The 24,873-nt window shown below is 38.5% G+C and overlaps 1 protein-coding gene across 2 annotated transcripts in view; it reads left to right on the top strand.

Annotated features, from left to right (window-relative positions):
- Positions 1 to 306: 306 nt before the first annotated feature.
- The window catches only part of REC114 (REC114 meiotic recombination protein), a 103,960-nt gene continuing 79,393 nt past the window's right edge, over positions 307 to 24,873 (top strand). For both annotated transcript variants that reach the window (XM_004758368.3, XM_004758367.3), the window contains exons 1-2: positions 307 to 496; positions 19,411 to 19,500. In XM_004758368.3, coding sequence (XP_004758425.2) covers positions 338 to 496; positions 19,411 to 19,500 — 249 coding nt within the window. In that variant the 5' untranslated portion in view covers positions 307 to 337. The remainder of the gene's footprint in view (positions 497 to 19,410; positions 19,501 to 24,873) is intronic.

Genomic DNA, 24,873 nt, shown 5'->3' with positions numbered 1-24,873 from the left:
GAAATGTCCCAGTCAGAGCGTTTGGACCGGCTGGACCGTGACTTGAGCTCCCGAGGGCCTCAGGATAGCAGAGGCGAGGCCTACCACCATCTATCTACAAGCGTCACAGCCTCACTTCCAGGTGGAAGTTACTATCTCCACTTTTCCCACCAGCAGGAGAAGGCGCACGAGGTCCCAAGTGACGTCCACAATCCCAGCAGCCCCCTGCACGTGTCTTGGGGCCTGCCCATTGGCTTCCACTTGCGAGGAAGGTGGGCCTTGGGCCATCTCGCTTCCTGATTGGTTGGCTGTGCGGATTGGCATGGGCCCGCTCGCTGAGCACGTCCCGAAGCCGGACATGGCGGAGGCGAGAAAAGAGCCCGCAGGCCTAGCGTTCCCAGGAGGAGGTGCAACCCAGTGGCCTCTGCAGCGCTATGGCCGCTTCATGCCCTCGGGTACCGGAGAGCCGCCTGGGCTTGGTCAGGACGTTGGGGCAGCGTCTTCCCCCACATGGAAGGTGAGGCCTGTGGGCAGGAGAGGCCGCGCGTGCTCCACTCCTGGGAAGAGAGGGAAGACCGGGGCCAGTAGCCACACTGGGCCTAGTCTGCCGCCCAGGCAGGAGGAGGGGACACCGCGGGACTGGCACGACTGGCTAGCCAGGAGCTAACGGGAAACGTCTGTATGTAATCTCATAATTGGAACCAGTACATTCTCAAGATAATTACGCAAGGCAGTAGTCCTATGTTAAACAGATGAACGAGCGGTAGTTGTGTGTGAGAGACTTGATTCAGGGGCTGGCGATATGTCAGTGCACAAGATAGTAATGGTCCCTACCCTCAATTTTGTTTTCAGCCTAGTGGGGGACACGGTATTATCCAAATAACTTCCTAATTATTTAAACCAGTTCCATACCCTTATGTGGAAGGAAGGGTTGAGTAGCCCATGACCAAGTTATGCCAGGGGCGGTCAAGCACCCCACAGAAAAACTACTAAATTTGAATCCTTGCTTTGCTGCTGAGTTTCTCTGACCTTGGTTGAGTTGTCGATCCTCTTTTTACCTTATTTAACTTACCTCAAAATGGAGATAATAATAGTATCCCCTTCATAGCATCCTTGTGAGCCGTGAATAAGTTAATATATGTAAATTACTTCAAACAGTCCTGGTAAAATTATAGAAGCGTTTGCTGTGACTATTTTGTTGTTGTAGTGGTGGTATGTTTTAATGCCAGGAGTTGCTAGTCATTCAGTTCCTTTTGGTCAGCTTTCACTGTTGGTTGTGGACCCTGAAGTTTTGGATTATGCCTGTGCATGCATATGTTAGTGTGATTTGGGTAGAAGAGTAAATTAGAACAAATACTTCAGATAGCCTTTGCAGCATATGCAAAGGTCTTACACCTGGAAAACCTCAGCACGTGTAATGTATAGAGGAAAAGAATAAGGCTGGTACTTAGAGAACAAATAGAGTGAGAGCACAAGGTAGAGAGACAGGTGCCTTGTGAACATTATCCTAAAGCTAGTTGGAAGCCACTGAAGGTTTTAAGTAGAAGAATTTTTGTATCGGAAAGATCACTCTGGCTGAAGTCTGAAGACAGAGTTGAAGGGGAATATGAGAAGATTCAGGAAGATCCCTTAGAATGCTGTTGTTGCAGGCAAATGATGATAATGGCTTTGACTAGAGTGGGACTGCTTTGGAGAGGATGGCAGTAGGGATAGAGAAATGGGACATATTAAAACTATATTTTGGAGGCCAAAATGACAGCACATGGAGGTTGATAGGATATAGGTGGTGGGAGTAAAGGACTTCTGAGTTTCTAGCAGGAGCAACTGGGTGGATAGTTGAGGAATGGAAAGCCCTGGAGGAGGAACACTGAAAGAAAGATCCAAGCCTTCAGTTTTGGATGTATTGAGTTTAAATGTGTTTGAAGCATTCAAGTAGAGATGTTGAGGTAGTTGGGTATACTGGTGTAGAAGAAAGATATGGGCTGGAGATGAATGTGTCATCAGCATGAAGGTGGAATTTATAGTTATGAGATTACATGAGATTTCAGGACCGAGTCCCAAGATGGCCCAACATTTGAAGGTTAGGTAGAGGGGACAGAGTCCCTAAAGAAGATTGACAGGGGACAGGGATTGGGGGGGGGGGGGTCCGGGAGAAAGTATCAAAGCTACAGAAAGTTATTTTAAGAGGGAGAGAACAGTGAACTTTGTTGAACGATGCTGCAGAGTGGAGAAAAAAATGATGGCTAAGGGGTGTCCATTGGATTTGGCAACATGAAGATCCTTACAATATTTACCAAGGGAATTTTCAGTGGAGTGAAATGGTGGAAGCCAGATGAGATGGGCTGTTGGGTGACTGGTAGGTGAGTGAGCAGAGTCACCATGCCTAGACAATTCTTCTGAGAGGCTTGGCTGTGGATGAGAGTAGATATGGGGCATAATGAACTGTTCACCAAATCCTCAAATATTAGATGTAGGGCACCACTTAAAGCTTGAAATCAGTATATCTAGAATCATAAAAAAAAGCATTCAGTGCCTCTTTATGTTCTTATAGAATGTTATATCCAGAGAAATTATATAGGCTGCAAACACAAAAAAGGATGAATAAAGTTAAATTGAAAGATGACTGATCTATTATTGTGTTTTATAAAAAAAAAAACCAGCCAGGGAAGTTTGAAGAATATGTAAATTCGGAGACTGCCCAACACTTTCCTTCACACCTTCTCTTAACACCCCTTCAAACCCTTTCTCCTAAGGCTTCTGTATTGTGTGCATTGGCTCATATGCCTATAGGTAACTCTTGGATTCTTATCCTGCAACCAGAGGCCATGGACATTTGGCTGTTGTAAGGAGTTCATTGTTATTACAGTTATTTTTCCCTTCTTTTTGCAAAGCTTTTCATAATTGCTTATGAGGAATGGCACTTTTCAACAGTTTTCAAATGTTTGGCATAAAGCCACAGCTACAGTGACAAGAGATGAAGTTGGCTTTTGCAGTGCTTTTGAAAACGGAACATTTGTACCTTCCTTTGAATCTGTGCTGAAGCATCCTACCTGCTGTGATCAGTTTCAGCCTAGGTCTGTCATTTTTCTTTTTGGAAAAACGAAAGAGAAAACAAGATTTGTTCTATTTTATGTGCACTGTGACTATTGTGCAATAGTAATAATAAAAGATGAGCCATCTAAAGAACTGTACTAAGTCCCATGTGAATTTCTGATTTTAAAAATATGTGGTACCTGCAGTAAAAAATGTGTTAGGTAAAGCATAAAAATATATTATTGTGGAGGATTGAGTCATTCTGGTCGTTTTTTTCCTAGGGAACTTTCAAGTTGAACCTTGGTTTAAACTACTTTGAGTTTTTTTATTTTTATTTTTTTCTGAAGGTATAGCAAGAACTGATCTGGTATTTTTCTGTATAGTTATTTAATTGCAGAGATTTGTCACAATGGTCGCATGCTAGGGGCCACAAAAATGTTGACTCAAGAGAAAATATGGATAGTACAACAAGTCTTCTAAGACTTGAAATCCTGGTTGAGAGGGGAGGTCAAATCCGAGACAAATATTATATACAGAACATCTAATATATGTATATCTATTTGATTTATTTGTCTGAATTGAATTATTATGAAAAGTAACTCTCTGGAGATAAGTTAATCAACAGTTTGGAAGCAAATAAGCTTTTTATAATACTGTAAAAAAAAGTGTGAAAAAAAATCAACATTTAGAACTATGCTACTCAGACTTCATTGTGCACAGAAATCACATGGGGATTCTTTTTTAATGCAAATTCTGACTCAGTAGGTCGAGTATGAGGAATAAAATTCTTTAGTTCCAGCAAGTTCCCAGGTGATGCTGATGCTGCTGGTTCTAGGACCACACTGGAGAGGCAAGGGTTTAGAAGACCTCGCATGAAATGGGCAGCCATACAGTAAAATTAATAAAATGAATTCATGGAGTTATGAAGTAAGGCAATCAGATTCATAATGAATATGCAAATGTCTTGTTAATAGGGTTAATATTTAAGCCATCTGTCATTTAAGTGGAATGAGCAAATGAAATACAAACTTGAACTTGGTTTTAATTCCTTACATCTGCTCTTCGCCCAAGCCTTTCTGAAAAGATTATCATAATAACAGATTGGTCCATTTTGTGTATTTTACATCTGAATATAATTTAGCTTACTAATTTGAGAATAATTTTGAAAGGTGATGTTAAATTGTAGGTTGCTCTTAAAGTTTTACCATGTTTTTCAGATTCCAGGATTTCTTAGACATGCCCTAATTGGTTGAACCTGACAATTTCTTATTTTTTCCTTTCAAAGGGAAAAAAAAATCAACCTTTAATTTTTATAGGAGGAACTTAAAATAATTGCCCTACTTAGAAATTAAGAAATAGAATATGAAGGAGGTGAACTTCTAAAGGCAGATTCAACATAAGATATACTTCAGGTCCTCTCAACAGTGTCCTTTTCTTCCTTGTATTCTTAGTGCCTGCATATTAATACTTAATATGTAGCATATGATTGCTTGTTCCTCAGTGAATGTTTGAGTGTGTACTAACTTTTCTAAACTTTCCTCATGATAATGTGATAATTATGGCATGATAGTTACTATTTATTAAGGTGTTTACTTTGATTTCTTTCTTTATTTTTTTTAAAGATTTTATTTATTTATTCAACAGACAGAGATCACAGATAGGCAGAGAGGCAGACAGAGTGAGAGAGAGACACGGGAGGAAGCAGGCTCCCAACGGAGCAGAGAGCCCGATGCGGGGCTCTATCCCAGGACTCTGGGATCATGACCTGAGCCAAAGGCAGAGGCTTTAACCCACTGAGCCACCCAGGTGCCCCACTTTGATTTATTTCTGACAGAAGTCCTATGGAGCAAATATCATACCATTTTATAGATAGGTAAACTAACACTCGGGTGCAGTGGCTTGCCCAGGAACACTGGGATAAGTTAAGAATAAAGAATTTATTCAGAGTCTGGTTTAACTGCCTCTAAATGGTGTGCTTTTTTTTTTCTTTAAAGATTTTATTTATTTATTTGACAGAGAGAAATTACAAGTACACTGAGAGGCAGGCAGAGAGAGAGAGAGAGAGAGAAGGAAGCAGGCTCCCTGCCGAGCAGAGTCTGGTTTAACTGCCTCTAAATGGTGTGCTTTTAACCACTATGCTGTTTGCCTCTGAAGCGTTAACATTTCATATACAGAATAGCATTTCAGTTATGTAGATGAGGGATTTTGAGATTAACACAGAGTGCAAATGATAAAAATGACAGGTTGTTTGTTTGTTTGTTTTTAAGGAAAATTTAAGATTCAGTAAAACCCCAAGAAAATGATTTTTAAAATAGTGAAATAGTAGTTCTTCTTTACATGTCTGGTAATTTTTAATTGGTGACTGATGTGAATTTTGCCCTGTTGGATGCAGGATATTTTTGTATTCCTATAAATATTCTTGAATTTTCTGGGATAAGTTATCTGGAAACAGTTTGATCCTTTCAAGTCTTGCTTTTAAGCTTTGTCAGGTGGGACCAGAGCAGCATTTGACCTAGGGCTAATTTTTTTCTCACTCCTGAGGCAAAACTCTTCAGGTTGTTCTACCCAATGCTCTGTAAATTATGAGGGTTTTCACCCTAGCTGATGAGAACAGGCACTATTCCCTGCCCTATGTGAGGTCTTGGGATTGTTCCCTTAAAGCTTTCCAAGTGGTTCTTTGCCCTGCCTCACATATGTATATGTAGAAGAGCTGAGGAATCTCTGCAGGCTTGGGAGTTTTCTCTCTGGTATTCTGTCCTGTGAACTGTAGCCACAATGTCCTCCCTGGACTCACATCTCTAGCCCCTTAACTCAGGGAAGCCTCACCCTGTTCTGCCTGGGCTCCTCCTCTCAGTGCTTTGGCCTGGAGACTTTCTCCAAGAAGTAATCTAGGGCAGTTGTAAGACTCACCTCCTTTGTTTTCCATTATAGCTCAGGAATCATGGTTTTCATTACCTGGTATTCAGTGTCTTGAAAACTGTTGTTTCTTCTAATTTGTTCTGTTTTTTAGTTGTTGAGGCAGGAGGGTATATTTGGTCCCTATTACTTTGTTGGCCAGAAATGGAAGTCCCTAGTGGATCATTTGGTTGAGTTCTATTTTGTCATTTTCCATGTCAGTTCATCAGTTCAACAAAATGTTATTAAATTGTCTACTGGCTACTTAGCATATAGTTAGGCACTGGAGAGGCTATGGAACTGTTCTTGTGCTTTCACAAGGACCCTGTAAGAACATGTAGAGGGCCTGATCATAGAGCAGTGTTTCTCAAGGTGTAATGGGCTGATTGCTTTCAACAGTCTCCTGGGGTGCCTGTTGAAAATGCAGTTTCATGGTTCCTGTACTGGACCTATTGAATTAGAATCTCTGGGGGTGATACTCTAGTTATAACTAATTTATGTACTGCGTGCCATCCTCACGCCCCAATTCTGAAGGGAAGGTGGGGAAGAGGGAATAATTGACAAAGTAATACTGATACTCTTACAATTTGTATTTTTGTCAGCCTCTTCCAGTTTAATTGTCACTACTCTTTAGATCTGTCTTACTACCATTTTATAGAAGCTGAGGCCTGCCTAGGCTAACTGGCTTGCCAAAGGTTTACATAGGAAGTAGAACTAATTCTAAAACCCTGTTTTCCTCAAGCCAGTCCTCACTGTGCTGTACGCTTCCTACAGTGGTATTTTCTCTTTTGTAGATGTAGTAGTCTCCTTGAGAGTTATTTTTCATGCAGCTTATTTTTTCTGAAGAGTTAGTAGGTTATATTATGTATTAATTACAATTGATAATGACTCTGAGTAACAGAAAATATAAAATAACAGCGGATTATATAAGGTGAAAGTTTAATATTCTCCATATAAAAGTGCAGGGCTGGTATGACACTCCACAGTGTCAGGAATTGAGGAGCTTTCCGTTTTTTTCTCTGCCACGCCTGGCCATGGTCTAATAGTCCAAGACAGAAATGATATCTAGACAGCCTGGTGGAGGAAGGGATCAAGAAGTAACAAAAGGATATATACCTGCTGTCTCTTACGGAAGATTCCCCATAAGCTGCCACATGATGTACCCCTTACAGCACAGTGGCCAGAACTTAGAGCTGTGGCCCCATCCTAACTTCATAAACAGCTGGCATATGTAGTCTCTATTCCTCAAGATCATGTGTCCAGCTAAAACCCAGCATTGGAGAACAGCTAGAAGTCTGCCACATACTTTTCTCTTCTGACTCTGGAGACTGCCAAGAAATGAAGGCTTATTCTGGGGTCGCTGGCTAGAACTCAAGGGCACTTTCTTTCTTTTCTTTTCTTTTTTTTTTTTTAGATTTCATTTATTTATTTGAGAGAGAGTGAGTGAGTGAGAGAACATAAGCAGGGGGAGGGGAATGGGGAGAGGGAGAAGCAGACTCCCTTCTGAGCAGGGAGCCTGATGCAGGGGTCCATCCCAGGGCCTTGGGATCATGACCTGAGCTGAAAGCAGATGTTTAACCAACTGAGCCACCCAGGCACCCTCAAGGGCATTTTCTAATAATACTAATAACCAAAATATCCTGTTATTTAGTGCATAACTACAATATGGCCATAGATGTATACATTACTTGTGGGGTTTTTATTTTTGCTTTTTTTTTTTGTCTGAGTATTATGCTCTTGTAATTGTTTATTCTTGTTGCTGTTAACACTTAGCCTTTCTATGAAACAACAGAAACAAAATAATGAATTTTACAGTTTGGTAATGGGTATATAGCAGAATCACTTTCATTAGCATATATCTTCTACTAGTTTGTTGAAATAATTTATGAGTCACTTTAGTTACCAAGAGGGAAACAGCTGATAGCCTACTTAACAGTCTTCCATGTTTTTCATATTTTGTGATGCATAAATCCCTTAGGGCCAATATATATAGAGAGCTGTGATACTTTCTGAGGGGTCTTAAAAGCGGGGGGGGGGGCCTTAATTGAGTACATAATCTGTCACATCTGAAGAGTAACACTATTTTAACCTTTCATCTAAGATAGAAATACATTTGAAATACTTTTCTGTATTTTCATATATTTAACTTTTTTCTGTTTAACTTTATTTTTTATTTTAGTTTTTTAGACAGGGAGATGGGAGTGTGGGACAAAGGGAGACGGGAGGATGGGACAGAGGGAGTTGGGGAGAGAGAGAATCTTAAGCAGTCTCCATCCCCAGCAAAGAGCCCAATATGGGGCTCTGTACAGCAGCCCATGAGATTATAACCTGAGCTGAAATCAAGAATCAGTCACTTAATTGACTGAGCCACACAGTCACCCCCTTTTCTTTTTTTTTTTTTTTAAACTTTAGATTAGTGTTATAGTACAGTCTTGCCCAAATATATGCAGGTAAAATATTAGGAGACTCTGATTTAATCATGTATAAGCTGTGCCTGAAAAGCCAAGTTGTAATATAGGCAAGTTCTGTATTTCAGTGTGTCCTATCATATTGATGTTGAAATACCACAATAGAGGTCAGGTTGATTTAAATCTTTTTCACCCCATTTTATTGCGATATAATTGACCTACAAGATTAAGTTTTAGTTGTATGACATAATGATTTCAAATATGTATATTTGTGAAATGATTACCACAGTAAGTTTAGTTAATATCCATAACCTTACATAGTCACAAATTTTTTTCCTTGTGGTAAGAACTTTTTTTAAAAAACATTTTATGTATTTATTTGAGAGAGAGAACATGAGCAGGGGGAGGGGCAGAGGGGGAGGGACAAGCAGACCACCCTCTGAAAATGGAGCTCTTCATAGAGGCAAGGGGAGGTTGGATCCCAAGACCCTGAGATCAAGACCTGAGTGGACTGAACCATCCAGGTGCTCTAGTGATAAGAACTTTAAAGAACTATCCTCAGCAATTTCCAAATATTCAATATAGTATCGTTAGCTATGGTCATTATATTGTATATAACATCCCCAGACCTTATAAGTGGAATCTTGTACCTTTTGATCAAGTTCAGGTATTTTGCCCGCCCACCTCTGTTCTCCACCAATCCATTCTCTGTTTCTGTGACTTTGGGGTTTTTTTAGGTTTTACATGTAGGTAAGATCATCCAGTATTTGTCTTTCTGTGTCTGGCTTATTTCACTTAGTATAATGCCTTCAAGATCCATCTACATTGTCACAAATGGCAGGATTTCCTTCTTTTTATGGATAAATAATACTCTATCATGTGTATATATATCTCAAATTATCTTTAGTCTTTCATTTCCAAGTCTTGGCTATTACAAACAGTGTGGCAGTGAACAAGGAGGTTCATGTATCTCTTCAAGATAGCGATTTCATTTCCTTCAGATCTATCCCTAGAAGTGGATTTGCTGGATCATGTGGTATTTCTTTAATTTTTGTTTTTCGAGGAATGCCTATGATGTTTTTCTTTGTGGTTGGACCAATTTATGTTCTCACCAACAGCATACAAGTGTTCCTTTTTCTTCATATCCTTGCCAAAATGTGTTACCTCTTGTCTTTTTGATAACAGCCATTCTATCACATGTGAGGTAATAGCTCGTGATTTTCATTTATATTTCCTTGAGGATTAGTGATATTGAGTACCATAACATGTACCTTTTGAACATCTTTGGGAAAATGTCTTTTCAGGTCCTTTGTCCATTAAAAAATTGGATTATTTGCTTTTTTTGCTATTGAGTTATATGAGTTGCTTATATATTTTGGTTGTTAATCCCTTGTTAGATATGTGGTTTGCAAATATTTTCTCCCATTCTGTGGTTGTCCTGTCATTTTATTAATCCTTTCTTTTGCTGTGCAGGAGCTTGTTAGTTTGATAGAGTCCACTTATTTATTTTTGCTTTTGTTGCTTGTACCTTAAGTGTCATATCCAAAAAAATCATTACCTAGACTAGTATCAAAGAGCTTTTCCCCTGTGTTTTCCTCTAGAAGTTTTATAGTTTCAGGTCCTGCATTTTTCTTCAATCCTTTTGAGTTAATTCTTGTGAGTAATGTAAGATGGGGCACTAGTTTCATTTTTTTTGCATGTGAATATCCAGTTTTCCCAACACTGTGTATTGAAGAGACTTTTTTCCATTGAGTATTCTTGGCTCCCATGTCAATTAGTTGACTAGATATGCATGGGTTTATTTCTGGGTTCTCTATTCTGTTCCATTGGTCTGTGTGTCTGTTTTTATGCCAATACCATACATACTTTATTTTATGACCTAAATCTTAAGCCACATTTAGGTTAGGAACTGAAAAGAAGAGAAGATACAAATATGATAAATGTTTTCTCTGACACTTTAAAATTAGTATCTTTTTCTGTGATGACTTGGTCATTAGAGATAACATTTTTCTTTGAGCTTTCCATATTGTGCCAATGTGAACATTCCAGTAAAATGCTAAATCATCACTCTAAAAATATTTCCCAAGAACCGGAAGTCAGTGATTTTTTTTTTTCTCAAATGCCTAGATTATATTAGGCATTATGACATTTGGAATTTGTAGAGTTAGGGCAGTGCGTGTAGTATCCTTGTCCTTTGCAGTAAGCTGAATACCTTCACTTAATCAAGCTTAGACCTAGTCAACAAAGAAAATGGAAGCCTCTTGTAAAACTTTTTGTTTTAAAGAAATTAAAACATAATCAAAGATGCATAAAATAATGCAGTAAGTCCAGATGTATGTGTCATCAGCTTCAACAGTCATCAGCTCATGACTAGTCTGGTTTCATCTGTATCCTATCCACATCCATTGTGTTATTTTGAAGGAAATCTCTGATATCATATCATTTTATCAATGATTTCAGTTATCTCTAAAAGGTAGGGACTTTAAAAGAAATCATAATACCACTTTTGTCCTAAAAAGTTCCTTAATATTATCAAATATTCAGTGTTCACTTCTTAAGTGTCATAATTCTCTTTCAATCATTCTCTTTCATCCATTATGATTGATATATCTCTTAGTCTTTACGTTTTCTTTGATCTGTTTCCCTGACTCACCTTTCTCCCTTCCTTGCAATTTGTTGAAACAAACAAACAAACAAACAAACAGGTTCTACAGTTTCTGACTGTGGATTTTGCTGACTGCTTCTTTGTGGTACAGTTGATCTGATCCTTGGGCCTCCCTAATTCTTGTGAATTGCTAGTTGAAGCTAGAAGTGAGGTCATGTTCAGGTTGGGTTTTTTAAATTTTGTTTTTTATGGCAAAGGTACTTAAAGGGGGTTGGTTTTCTTCCTGTTGGAAGTATGTAGTACCTGTTTATTTCTCTTCGTGATGTTGCAGCTAGAGCCTAGAGCTCTAGAGCCATTAATTAGGAGTTGCAAAAGGTGATATCCTAATTTTATCATTTTTTTCTTCATTTATTATTTGGAACATAAAAATATTTCATATTCTTTATAGAAGAAAAAGTTCTTCATGTCGGCTAGTGTTTACATGGTCATTGGTTTGTATAGGAGAGGTATGATATATGTTTAATTATTTTCCTTCATTTACCACTGAAAAAGTTTTTTTTTAGAATCCTCTTGTGCTGGAGAGTGACTTTTTTATTTTTAAGACTGGTAGCTTTTAAGGTCTTCTTCTATCCTTTCAATTCAAAATTTTTATTGGGTTGTATCTAGTGTGTTTCCCTACCCCCACCATCAGTGCCTGGAACTTGAATCCCTTGTATCTCATGCCTTTCTGCAATCATGGGATAATTCCTGTTGAATCATTGTGTCTCCTCCGTCTCTTTCTACCCCTCCACTTTAGCTGTTATCATTAACACTTGTTCTGCATTTGATCCTTTGTTCCACATTACCTTATCTTACGCACATGAGTTCTTCCTCTTTGTAGTTTTGCTCTGTGTTTCTAAATCTTCTACTTGCTTTTTCAGACCATTAATTTGGTTTCAACAGTGTCCATCCAATTCTTCAGTTAAGCTATTGAGTTTTTTCCTTAGTTTTTATGAGGCATAATTTAGCTCTAAGACTCTGCTTAAATGTTCTTAATTATATATATTATTGTAATTATGTATGTGTATATATATGTATGTATGTGTGATATTTATATTTATATGTGTATGTGTTGTAGTTGAGGTTGTTGTCCATCTCCTTTGACAGTTTTGTTCCACCAGGAGCCACCTATTCTGGGTTTTCTGTTTGTTCTTCATTACTTTAGCCTACTAGGTATATTGTTATTTTCCTTTGTCTAACTTACACTTCTTTTTACCCTTGTGGCTCAAGTTCAACAGTGAATATATATCTTAACTGGTAAATGTTGGGAAGTATATGAGTCTTAGCTTCTGGGCCTTCTTAAAGGGGTAGGAGGGACTCAGCTCAGTAAGTTGTCCATCTCCATTGTGACTTCTTAGAGGCTGGGAGACCAGTAGGAATTTCAGAATACACAGGCTGGTACTGCTCTTTTTCTTGGTTGGCCGGCGGGGGGAGGTTGTCTACAGTTTCTACTGGTAAGATTCTTTCCCAAGAACTGGGACATTCCTATCTTTGTCCTAGGGTTCTTTGCTCAGAGGAGGGCCTCCTTACTCTTGGGGGTGGCGAAAGTATGCCACCTCTTTATATCTGAATTCTAAGACCTCAACCCCTCCTTCTGGCCCATTTGGATGCTGATTTTTAGTAACTTCTCAAGGAGAGGTAGTTGGTATTTGGTTTGGATTTGGGAAGGGAAGACTGCAAGGATACAAACTACCATTTTTCCTAACCTCCTTGGAAATCTCTAATTAGGTATTTTCAGAGTGTATGAATATACTATAAAAATCTTTTAGGTAAAGGATTGCAACAAATACCTGAAAAATAGAAAGTATTGAATTCCCAGATATCTGGTTAACTCTCTAATGCCTTCAAGTCTTTGCTCAAGCCTCACCTTCTCAGTATGTCTACCCTGACCACCCTATTTATATTGTAATTTTCATGCCTTGTCTTTATACTCCTGTTCCCCTTACCCTGCTTTATTGTTTCCCTACCTTCTGTACTTTCCTATATACTAGATAATTTACTAATTATGTTTACTTATTACTTATTTACTTATTATGTTAAATGGTGTGCCTAGAGCATTTGACATCCAGAATGGATAACTTTTTAGCACTCTACTGCCTAAATGATGACATTATTTTCATAAAATTTCCACAAATGAAATCGTTCATTTATTATATAGATAGTAAACTCTTTTATTGAGCTTCATTATTATAATCATGGCAGTAAAATAAATAAGAAAAGGGAAATACACACTACAAGACAGGAAAAAAGCACAACTCTTTAGCTAATTGTTTTTACATCTTGTTAACTTCTGAACCTTGATTCTTTGCTTAGAGGCTGATATTTTATGTAATTTATCACCCACAAACTAACAAGTGATTAAAAAACCTGAATCTCTCAACGGTACAGTTTAGGCAACTAATGATAAAATTACTGTTTTATTTCCTTTTTTTGTTCTTTAGTTTGAAACATTAAATAATTTTAAAATAATGTTAATAATACTGTTCAAGTTTAGCAAAATATTTTGAGTGTGAACTAAAATTTGCACTTAAACAAAAATGTTCCATCTTGTGCTTGCACTCTTGTCTCATTTAAGTTTAAATTTTAAAATTAAAATTAAAATTTAAAATTTTAAACACAGGCCACCTGGGTGGCTCAGTTGGTTAAGCAACTGCCTTCGGCTTAGGTCATGATCCCAGAGTCACAGAGTCAAGTCTCAAATTGGGATTCCAGCTCCAAGGGGAGTCTGCTTCGCCCTCTGACCTCCCTCTTATGCTTTCTCTGTCTCTCAAATAAATAAATAAAATCTTTTTAAAAATAAATAAAATTTTGAACTCAAATATAAATACCAACAGGTCCCAGCATTGGACAAATGACAGCATTGGAGTAACTCCAATCTGTTTGCGTTTATAATCCCTATGCTATCATTGTTTGTTTTGAATCTAGTTGAAATGTAGAATGTAGTACTGCAGGCTTGAAGTGAACTTTGTCCTAAGAAGGGGTTGGAGACAAGAATTTTGCATTGAGCAAACTTGAAGTATGTCAAATCTTTGTGAGCTATTCTTGAAAAAGATGTATGTCGTTAAGTGTGCAATATATGTGGGCCAACATTATAATTAGGAATTTCCCAAACGAATGTGTGAAAAGCAAAGTTTATTAAAGAATAAATACTAAAAGTCCGATAATTTGAAGCTTATATATGTTTTATTCAAACTTAGTAACTATAGTGGTTGTTTAGAACTAAGACCAAAAAAAGACTTTTTCAGGGAGGGGTAGTTCATCAGTGACATTGGTTAAAATTGTGGGCACATGGTGGTAGTAAAAATCAGATTGTTTGTTAGTCTGTTTGACTATTGTATATAAATTCTTGACACAGCATTCCCTTATTGCCTGAACCAGGGTTCACTGCTCTCAACATCCCACCCTTAGAATGCCACTAATTATATTTGTTTACTGTAGTCTTTACTGTACGCTTGCCCTGCATCCCATCCCCCATTAGTTCCATGAGGGCAGCTAATAATTTTGTTCAGTTATGTTTCCCATCTAAAAAATGCTTGGAGTCTAGTAGGTGCTTAATAAATATTTGTTGAATGAATGAAGCTCAAGGTCAGGGACATTCCTTTCTATGTTTTATTTTTCTCCTTTCTCAAATATTTATAAAATAAATCACTATATAGTGGGTTCTTTATTAATGTTAGCTGACTGAAATGCTTGATATGTGGTGTCTTTAATCTCTACAGAAGAATTTAGAATTTTGATTGTTGCTGCTGTTAACAAATTGCTACAAACTTAGTGGCTTAAAACAACTCAGACTTATAGCTTATAGTTCTGCAGTCAGAAGCCTGAAATACATCTTAGTAAGGCTAAAATCAAGGTGTCAGTAGGGATTCTTTCCTTCTGGAGGCTCTAGGAGAGTATGTTTCTGCCTGTTCCAACCTCTAGAGGCTGCTTGAATTCCTAGCCTTGTACTAATACCATCCATCTTCAAAGCAGTCAGATTTCCTACTCTGATTCTTCTGCTTCCCTCTTTCCCTTGTAAGAACCTTGTGATTATACTGGGCTTACCTGGATAATCCAGGCTACTCTCCCATCTCCAGATCTTTAACCTGAATTACCTCTGCAAAGTTTCCTTTGTCATGTAAGATATATCCACGTGTTCCAGGGATTAGGACATGGAAATCTTTGAGGGACCATTATTCTGCCTGCCTCACTATCTTGCCAATACTAAATGTTCCTATCCATGAACAAAATATCTTTCTCCATATATTTATGTGTTTTTAAATTTCTGTCAATTTTCAGTGTGCAGATCTTTTTCACTTTTTTGTCAATCCCTAAATATTTCATATTTTTGATGCTGTTATAAATGTTGATATTTTTAAAATTTCAAACTCTAATTGTTTTTTTCTAGTTTGTATAAATTTAGTTTTATTCTAAGAAAATCAATTAGATTTTCTACATAAATGATCATGTTGTCTGAATTTAAGCCTGTTTTAATTCATTCTTTTATTTCTTCTTCTTGCCTGATTACAAAAGTTAGAACCTCCAGGATAATGTTGATAGGAGTGGTAAGAGCTAACATTATTGTCTTATTCTTTATCTTAGAAAGCTTTCCATCTTTCCTGCTCACTGTAGGTTTTTCATAGATGCCCTTCATCAGCTCAAGGAAGTTCCTTCTATTCCTGGTTTGCTGAGTTTGTAAATAAGGAGTGGATGTTGGTTTGTGTCAAAGTCTTTTTCTATATATTTCTCACTATTGAGGTGATTATATGGTTTTTCTTTTTAGTTTATTAAGATAGTGAATTATAGTCAGTTCAAAATACTTCTAATTTCTCTTTTATCTTATTTACCTTATTTACCCATAGGTTATTTCGAAGTGTGTTACTTAGTTTCAGAATATTTGGGGAGTTTTTTTTTCAGAGATCTGTTACTGATTTCTAATTTAATGTTAGTTTTGATAGAACATACTTAACATGTACTAAGCCTTGTTTTATGGCCCAGAATTTTGTCTGTCTTGGTAAATGCTCTGTATATACTAGAGGAGAATGTGTATTTTGCTGGTATTGGTTAAAGTGTTTTATAAACATCCATGAGATTATGTTGGTTGATACTGTTCTTCAAATCTACTATTATTTACTGATTTTCCATGTACTTGTTCTGTCAGTTATTGAGAGAGGGGTATTGACAGCTCTGACTATAATTGTGGATTTATATATTTCCTCCTGCTGTTCTATCAGTTATTGCTTCATGTATTTTTAAGTTCTGTCGTTGGGGACATAAATGTTTAGGATAGTTATGTCTCTTGATTAACCTACCCCTTTATCACTATGAAATGACCATCTTTATATCTTTTTGATATTTTTGCTTAATGTTAATATACATACTCCAACATTCTTTGACTAGTATTCTCATGGTATATGTTTTTCCCACCTTGTTTTTAACCTGTTTATATTTTTATATTTAAAATGCATTTCTTGGGGCACCTGGGTGGTCAGTGGGTTAAAGCCTCTGTCTTCAGCTCAGGTCATGATCCCAGGGTCCTGGGATCGAGCCCCACATCAGGCTCTCTGCTCAGCAGGGAGCCTGCTTCCTCCTCTCTTTCTCTCTCTGCCTGCCTCTCTGCCTGCTTGTGATCTCTAACTGTCAAATAAATAAATAAAATCTTTTTAAAAAAAATAAATAAAATGCATTTCTTGGGGTGCCTCGGTGGCTCAGTGGGTTAAAGCCTCTGCCTTCGGCTCAGATATTAATCTTGCTCTGTTTCTTCCCTATGTGAGTAGAGTGCTGTTCCATTCAGTGCTTGACTGTTGTGTTTTCCACAGTGACTCCAATACCAAAATACAGTGGGCAGGAATGCTTGGATTTCTACTCCTGGTGATAGGCAACAGATGTCACTTGCTCAAGACTTTGTAAATATTGAATGAATAAATGTATGAATGGGAAGGTTTGGACTTCAAGTTAGGGGCTGTTGATTTTGAAATGACTGTTGGGCCTTTAAGTGAAGATCACAAGTAGGCAATTAGAAGTAGCAGTTTGGAGAGCAGGGGAGAAGTCTCCTGGGATTCTCATGGAAGTCATTAGTTACCACTTGAAAAAATTACAAAATAATTTGGAAAGAGTTGGTGTCTCATAACAGCATTATTTGTGCTCAACCTAAACTGGAAAACGATACTCATCAACAAAAGAATGAAATAATAAATTGTGGTATCATTGTAGAGTGGTATTCTGTAGTACTGAAAACAAATGAACTTAAGTATGTGCAACAACACTGATGAAGACTGATGGAAAATAATTCTTTCTATATGATTCCATTCATACAAATAGGGCTAAACTATGGTGTTAGAAATATGGCTACCTTAGGGGGAGGAGGGAGCAGGTAGTGGTTGGGAGACAGCACTAGGGTACCTTCTGGAAGGCTGGCAGTGTTTTCTTTTTCTTCACCTGCGTGGTGATTATTATACGTTTGTTTTATCATCATTCATTTATACATTTAACTGTTGGATACTTTGGGGGATATTTTTGGCATATATAGTACATTTGTAAAAAGTAAGCTGTCATGTTGAAAAATTGCCTCTCAAAGAATTTGTTGACCAGGCTCTAGTTTTGAAAGCTGTACTTGACTCCTAGCTGTCTTTGTGATTTTAAGTGGTCATGAGGCATTCAAGATAAACCATTTAAACTGTGGCTGGAAGAGTATCATACAAATAACTGAGTTCCTAATCCTGGAAAAGAGACGGAGCAATAACCACCAAAGTGCAGAGTTTAGCATACCTTCCTTGACATCTAAAATACCATTTGTGTGGCTCAGTGGGTTAAAGCCTCTGCCTTTGGCTCGGGTCATGATCCCAGGGTCCTGGGATAGAGCCCCCACGTCAGGCTCTCTGCTCAGCGGGGAGTCTGTTTCCTCCTCTCTCTCTGCCTGCCTCTCTGCCTACTTGCGATCTCTGTCTGTCAAATAGGTTAATAGAATCTTCTAAAAAAAATTAAAAAAATTTTTTTTTTTTTTTAAATTTACTTGACAGACAGAGATCACAAGTAGGCAGAGAGGCAGGCAGAGAGAGAGGAAGGAAAGCAGGCTCCTGCTGAACAAAGAGCCCGATGCGGGGCTCGATCCCAGAACCCTGGGATCATGACCCGAGCCGAAAGCAGAGGCCTAACCTACTGAGCCACCCAGGCGCCCCTAAAAAAATTTTTTTAAATACCATTTGTTTTTTTTTTTAAAGGTTGGAATTTAAAGTGAATTAGAGAAATCTCAGTAGGAACTCCTTAAGTTTAAATATAGCATTAAAGCGGTATTCCCCACAGATGAAACTATGAAAACATTATTTCGCAAAAGAATGTAGTAACCTTATAAAGATAGATTTCAGTTAGGTATGTATTCATTGTTTTGAGCTTTGAGCATTGAGGTAAATCCATAATTTCATTTTAATATTTATACAAGGATGTTTATCTTTCAGTATATTAAAGCTACCTATATATACAAGGTAGTCACTTAAGACCCAATCCCAGTTTTCTATACCTATGAATCATGTCCTCTTTGATATTTTGATTTCATTGCCTCAACTCCCCTCTGAAACTATAGGCCAAATCTAGCGAGAAAAATATAATGAGAATAAATGCAAGATCTTACATTTAGGTTTGGATTAAGAATGTGAAGGAATGATTTACCAACATAAGTGATAAAGTTTCAAGAGGTTTTACTGATACCAGATCATTCTTCAAATGCGACTACCCCCTCAAAAGGTTAATGTCGTTGTAGGCTGTACTGCATAATTGGAGATAGACCACACCCAGCACATTTCGGTCAGTTTGGGGCACCATATTTTAAGAGTGACATTGAGGGGCGCCTGGGTGGCTCAGTGGGTTAAAGCCTCTGCCTTCAGTCATGTCATGTCATGATCTCAGGGTCCTGGGATCGAGCCCCTCAGTGGCGAGCCTGCTTCCTCCTCTTTCCCTCTCTGCCTGCCTCTCTGCCTGGTTGTGATCTCTGTCAAATAAATAAATAAAATCTTAAAAAAAAAAAAGTGGCATTGACAAATTAAAGCTCATCCAAAGGAAAGCACCGGGTTTTGAGATGTTGTAAAAATGGATTTATATGACTGAAGAAACTAGTACTCTGAAGTCTCACAGCAACCCTGTAAGGCATTATCCCTATTTTAAGAAAGGAAACAGGCTCAGATAACTAATAACTTATTAATATGTTACTGAAAAGTGGTTAGCTCAGGGCCCACAATTCTTTATTTTTAAATTAGTATCCTCTTCATTTCAAAATACTTAATTTAGTAATATTTTTAAAAAGCTGGCTGTTAGCCCCTATAAAGGAGAAACTTGAAAGTATAAGTGGATGGTTACAGATTAAATGGAAGGAAAGGGAACATTCTGAGTAGGAAGATCAGTGTGAAAAGATATACATTTACTACTATTACAGAAATGTATTGTTTTACCCAAATTTCTCTCACTCTCTTCTTTTCCAAGGTTTTTGACTCCAGTGAAGAATCTGGGTATCTTGTTCTCACCATCGTTATATCAGGTCATTTCTTCATTTCCCAAGGACAGACACTGCTGGTAGGTTTTATGCATACAGTTTTATATGCAAATATATTTCTTTATCTTTGTAGCTTTACATTAATATTTGTACCCTCAAGCTTCTTCAGGGCTGCAGAAATTCATCATGTTCAACAAAGTAAGCATTTATCAATGTTCTGTAGCCGAGGGAAATACAAAAATATACTGAATATTGCCTGGCCGAAAGGGGTTTATGGTTCTGTTTTGGGAGCCAAAGTGGATCAAAGGATTGAGATTAACCAGTATTAGAAAGGATTCTTAACTGGGGAAATTGGGTTGAGACAGGCTAAATTTATGAAGAAATGTGTGGAGGGTTTTTCAGAGAAGGTAAAGAACATAAGCAGAGGGATAGATCTGAAGAAGTAGCTAGAAGAAAACTTGAAGCGTGCTATTATTAACTTCCATAGCCCTCTATAAAACTAATTTTATAAAGGTCCATTTGTCCTTTAATCTGAGCATATACACACACATATTGTAGGAAATTTTTGAAATGAAGAAGTAAATAAAGGAGAAAATAATAGTCATTTTGCTTGAAAGTTTGGGTTTGAATTGGTATTTAGAAACAAAATGAAAAAAACAATGCAACTTACAGTCAAAGAATTGTAAAAGAAAGAAATAGAAGGGAAGAGTATTATATCCTTTGCCTGTGAGTGATATCTGTATACAAATTCATACAAATATTTACTGAATATCAACAGAGGCATAATTTATTCACATAACAGATATTTATTGAACAATTATTATGTGCTAGGCATCCTAGATGCTAGGGATATAGCAGTAAACAGCAGAGATATAAATCTATCATTGTGGAATGTCATTCTTGTGGGGAAAGACATCATGAACAAATAGGTCAAATATATTTAAAAGATATGAATTTTTGGTGAATCCCTTACACATTCTGTTAGGATGGCAGCATCCCATAGTTGTACATTGCAATGATTCATCTCTCCATGGAGTGTCTTCAAGGTCCTCTTTGTTTTCCTTGTGATTTTTAAAACTGCAGCAATGGTTGTATCATTTTTGCTTTATTTGCCCAGTTAGGGCTTGTATTAGTTGCAGAGGATAAGATATATTCTTCAGCTTCAAATGAAGAATATTCCAGACGGTGGACTGGGGCTGCCTAACCCACAGCTAGTTCTCCTCTGTCAGTATTGTGAGTCTTTGCTGAATGATGACATTAAGGCAATTTGGCTTCCTTACACAAGGGGCCACCTTGTGCTTTGTCTGTTTCATCTGTTTGTACCAGTGGTAAATGTTGTTACAAACTGATAGAGGTTTCTTTGTATCATACATGAAATGATTTTTGCAATGCAGTTACAAAACTAAGTTTATCAAATTCCACACCCACTACTGAGAAATACAAAGGTAACTTTACAATTTGTTGCCTGTTGCATATACATATATACCTTATATATTGGATAATACATTAAAAAAATTCTAAGTAGGGTCCATACCCAGTATGGGGCTTAAACTCATGACCCTGAGATCAGGAGTCTTGTGTTGTACTGACTGAACCAGCAAGGCGCCCCTACTGGATATTACTTAAAAAAAAAATCTTTATTAAGCTCTTTTTAAAACTCAGTTTTATTGAGGTGTAATTTACATAAACTCAGTAATTTTTAGTGTTCAATTTGATGTGTTTTGTTTTTGAGAGAGAGAGTGCCCACATGCACTCAAGCGGGGAGGGGAGGGGCAGAGGGAGAGAGAGAGAATCTTAAGCAGGCTCCACGACCAGCACGGACGGAGTCTGATGCAGGGCTCAGTCTCACAATCCTGAGGTCATGACCTGAGCTAGAATCAAGAGTTTGATGCTTAACCAACTGAGCTAGCTACCCAGGCACCCCTGGTGTGTTTTGATAAATGAATATAGTTGTGTAACCATTGCTAAAATCATGATGTAGAACATTCCAACTAACCCTGATAGTTTCCTTGTACCACTCTGTAGGCAGTCTCCTCTGTCTACTCTTGGAGATCTGCTTTTTCTTGCTATTGTTTTCCTTATCTAAAATTTCATGTAAATGAAATCCTAGGATATGTAGTCTTTTGTATCTGGCTTTTCCACTTAGCAAAATGCTTTTGAATTCATCCATATTTGTTCCTTTTTATTACTGAATAGTATTCACTTATCTGTGTAAACCACATTAGCTTATCCATTCACCTTTTGATAGACATTTGGGTTTTTCCTTTTTTGTTGTTGTTGTTACTATGAGTGATGCTGGGATAACCATTTGTATAAAGCCTTTGTATGAATGTATGTTTTCATTTTTCTTTGATAAATTCCCAGAGAGGAACTGTCACTGAGTCACGTGGTACATCTGTGTTATAAGAAACTACACAGCTGGTTTTCTTTTTCTTTTTTTTTTTTTTAAAGATTTATTTATTTATTTATTAGACAGACAGAGATCACAAGTAGGCAGAGAAGCAGGCAGAGAGAGATGAGGAAGCAGGCTACCCGCTGAGCAGAGAGCCCGATGCGGGGCTCGATCCCATGACCCTGGGATCATGACCTGAGCCGAAGGCAGAGGCTTTAACCCACTGAGCCACCCAGGCGCCCCCACAGCTGGTTTTCAAAGTGGCATTCCAACAGTGGGTGTGAGGGATCCAGTTGTTCCATGTCCTTACTAACACTTGGTATTGTCCTTCTTCTTAAGTTTAACTCTCCTAATGGATGTCTAGTGATATCTCATGGTAACTTGCATTCCCATAGTGATTAGTGACATTGAACAACTTTCTGTGTGTTGACAGGTATACCTTAGAGGTATTACAGGTTAAAACCTGCAATATGTTATTAGGCCATATAATAAAATGAATATCACAGTATGGTGAATCAAATGCATGTTTTGGTTCCCAGTGTATGTATAAGTTAAGTTTACCCTACACTGTAGTCTATCAAGTGTGCCATAGCGTTATGTTTAAAAAAAAAGTGTACATACCTTAATGAAGTAGTACTCTATGTCTAAAAAATGTTTACCACCATCTGAGTCTTCAGTGAGTCATCATCTTTTTGCTAGTTGGGGGCGGGGTAGGGGGATTGGTCCTTGCCTCGACGATGCTGCCTGCTGACATATCCGGGTGGTAATTGCTGAAGCTTGGGATTGCTGTGGCAATTTCTTTTTTTTTTTTTTTAAAGATTTATTTATTTGACAGAGAGAGAGATCACAAGTTAGGCAGAGAGGCAGGCAGAAAGAGAGCAGGAAGCAGGCTCCCTGCTGAGCAGAGAGCCTGATGTGGGACTCGATCCCAGGACTCTGAGATCATGACCTGAGCCGAAGGCAGTGGCTTAACCCACTGAGCCACCCAGGCGCCCCTGGCTGTGGCAATTTCTTAAAATAAGACAGTAGTGAGGGGCACCTGGGTGGTTCAGTCGGTTAAGTGGCTGCCTTCAGCTCAGGTCATGATCCCAGGATCCTGGGTTCGAGTCCCACATCAGGCTCCCTGCTCAGTGGAGAGCCTGCTTCTCCCTCTCCCCCTGCCTGCCGCTCTGCCTACTTGTGCTCTTTCTCTCTCTGTCAAATAAATAAATAAAGTCTAAAAAAAAAAAAAGACAGCAGTGAACTTAGCTGCATTGATGGACTCTTCCTTTTACCAACAACTTCTCTGCAGCATGTAATGCTGTCAAGATTGTCGCAATTCAGTCCCATCTTCAGGCTCCACTTCTCTTTTTTTTTTTTTAAAGATTTTATTTATCAGAGAGGGGAGGGGAGAGAGCAAGCACAGGCAGACAGAATGGCAGGCAGAGGCAGAGGGAGAAGCAGGCTCCCCACCGAACAAGGAGCCCGATGTGGGACTCGATCCCAGGATGCTGGGATCATGACCTGAGCCGAAGGCAGCTGCTCAACCAACTGAGCCACCCAGGCGTCCCTCAGGCTCCACTTTTAATTCTAGTTTTCTTGCTGTTTCCACCACAGCTACAGTTACTTCCTCCACTCAAGTCTGGAACCCCTCAAAGTCCTCCATGTTGACTGGAATCCACTTCTTCCAAACTCCTGTTAATGCTGATGTTTTATCTCTTCCCCTGAAACAGAAACATCGGAATGGTACCTAGAATGGTTAATTCTTTCCAGAAGGTTTTTAATTTACTTTGCCCAGATCCATCAGAAGAATCTCTAGCTAAGGGAGCTATGGCCTTATGCAGTGTATTTCTTAAACAAAACTTGAAACTCAGAATGACTTCCTGATCCATGGGCTACAGAATGGCTGTTGTGTTTGCAGGCATGAAAGCAATGTTCATCTCGTTATACGTTTCCATCAGAGATCTTGAGTGACCAGGTGCGTTGTCAGTGAGAAGTAATATTTTGAAAGGAATCTCTCAGAGCAGTAGGTCTCAATAATGAGCTTAAAATATTTAGCAAACCATGTTGTAAAAAGATGTGCTGTCATCCAGACTTTGTTGTTCCATTTATAGAACCAGGCAAAGTAGCTTTACCAGAATTCTGAAGGGCCCTAGGATTTTTGGAATGGTAAATGAGCATTGACTTCAGCTTCAACTCATCAGGTGCATTAGCCTCTAACAGGAGAGCCAGCCTGTCCTTCGAAGCTTTGAGGCCAGGTGTGGACTTTTCCTCTCTACCTGTGGAAGTCTGACATGGCATCAATATAAGGCTGTTTCATCTACCCTGAAAATCTGCTGTTTAATGTAGCCACCTTCATTATGATCTGCTTCATTATTGTCTGTTATAACCTGCTGCTTCACCTTGCATTTTCATGTTATGGAGATGGCTTCTTCCCTTACCCCTCCTGAGCTACGCTGTGCTGGCTTCAGACTTTTCTTCAGCAGCTTCCTCACCTCACAGCCTTCACAGAATTGGAGAGAGTTAGGGCCTTGCTCTGGATTAGGCTTTGGCTAAAGGGAATGTCATGGTTGGTTTGATCTTCTATCCAGAGTGCTAAAACTTTCTCCATATCAACAAGAAGACTTGCTTTTGAATCATTCATGTGTTCACTGGAGTAGGAATAACACTGTTAATTTCTTTCAAGAACTTTTCCTTTGCATTCACCACCTGGCTGACTTGTTTGGTGCAAGAGACCTAGCTTTCAGCCTATCCCAGCTTTCAAGGTGCCTTCCTCACTAAGCTTAATCAGTTCTAGCTTTTCATTCAGAGTGAGAGACGTGACTCTTTCACGTTGAACACTTGCAGGCAATTTCTTTCTATCTTTCTTTCTTTCAGATTTTATTTATTTGTCAGAGAGAGAGAGAAACAGAGTGAGCACCGGCAACACACACAAGCGGGGGGGGGGGGGGGGAGGAGCAGCAGGCAGAGGCAGAAGCAGGCTCCCTGCTGAGGAACTCAATCCATGACCTGGGTTCATGACTGGAGCCGAAGGCAGATGCTTAACTGACTGAGCCACCCAGGTGTCCTTAGAGGCCATTTC

This window comes from Mustela putorius, unplaced genomic scaffold (genome assembly GCF_011764305.1).
Source record: "Mustela putorius furo isolate JIRA1106 unplaced genomic scaffold, ASM1176430v1.1 tig00003972_pilon_pilon_pilon, whole genome shotgun sequence".
Classification (NCBI taxonomy): Eukaryota; Metazoa; Chordata; class Mammalia; order Carnivora; family Mustelidae; genus Mustela; species Mustela putorius.
The sequence above is the reverse complement of the archived record's forward strand: the minus strand, read 5'-3'. Positions and strand labels throughout refer to the sequence as shown.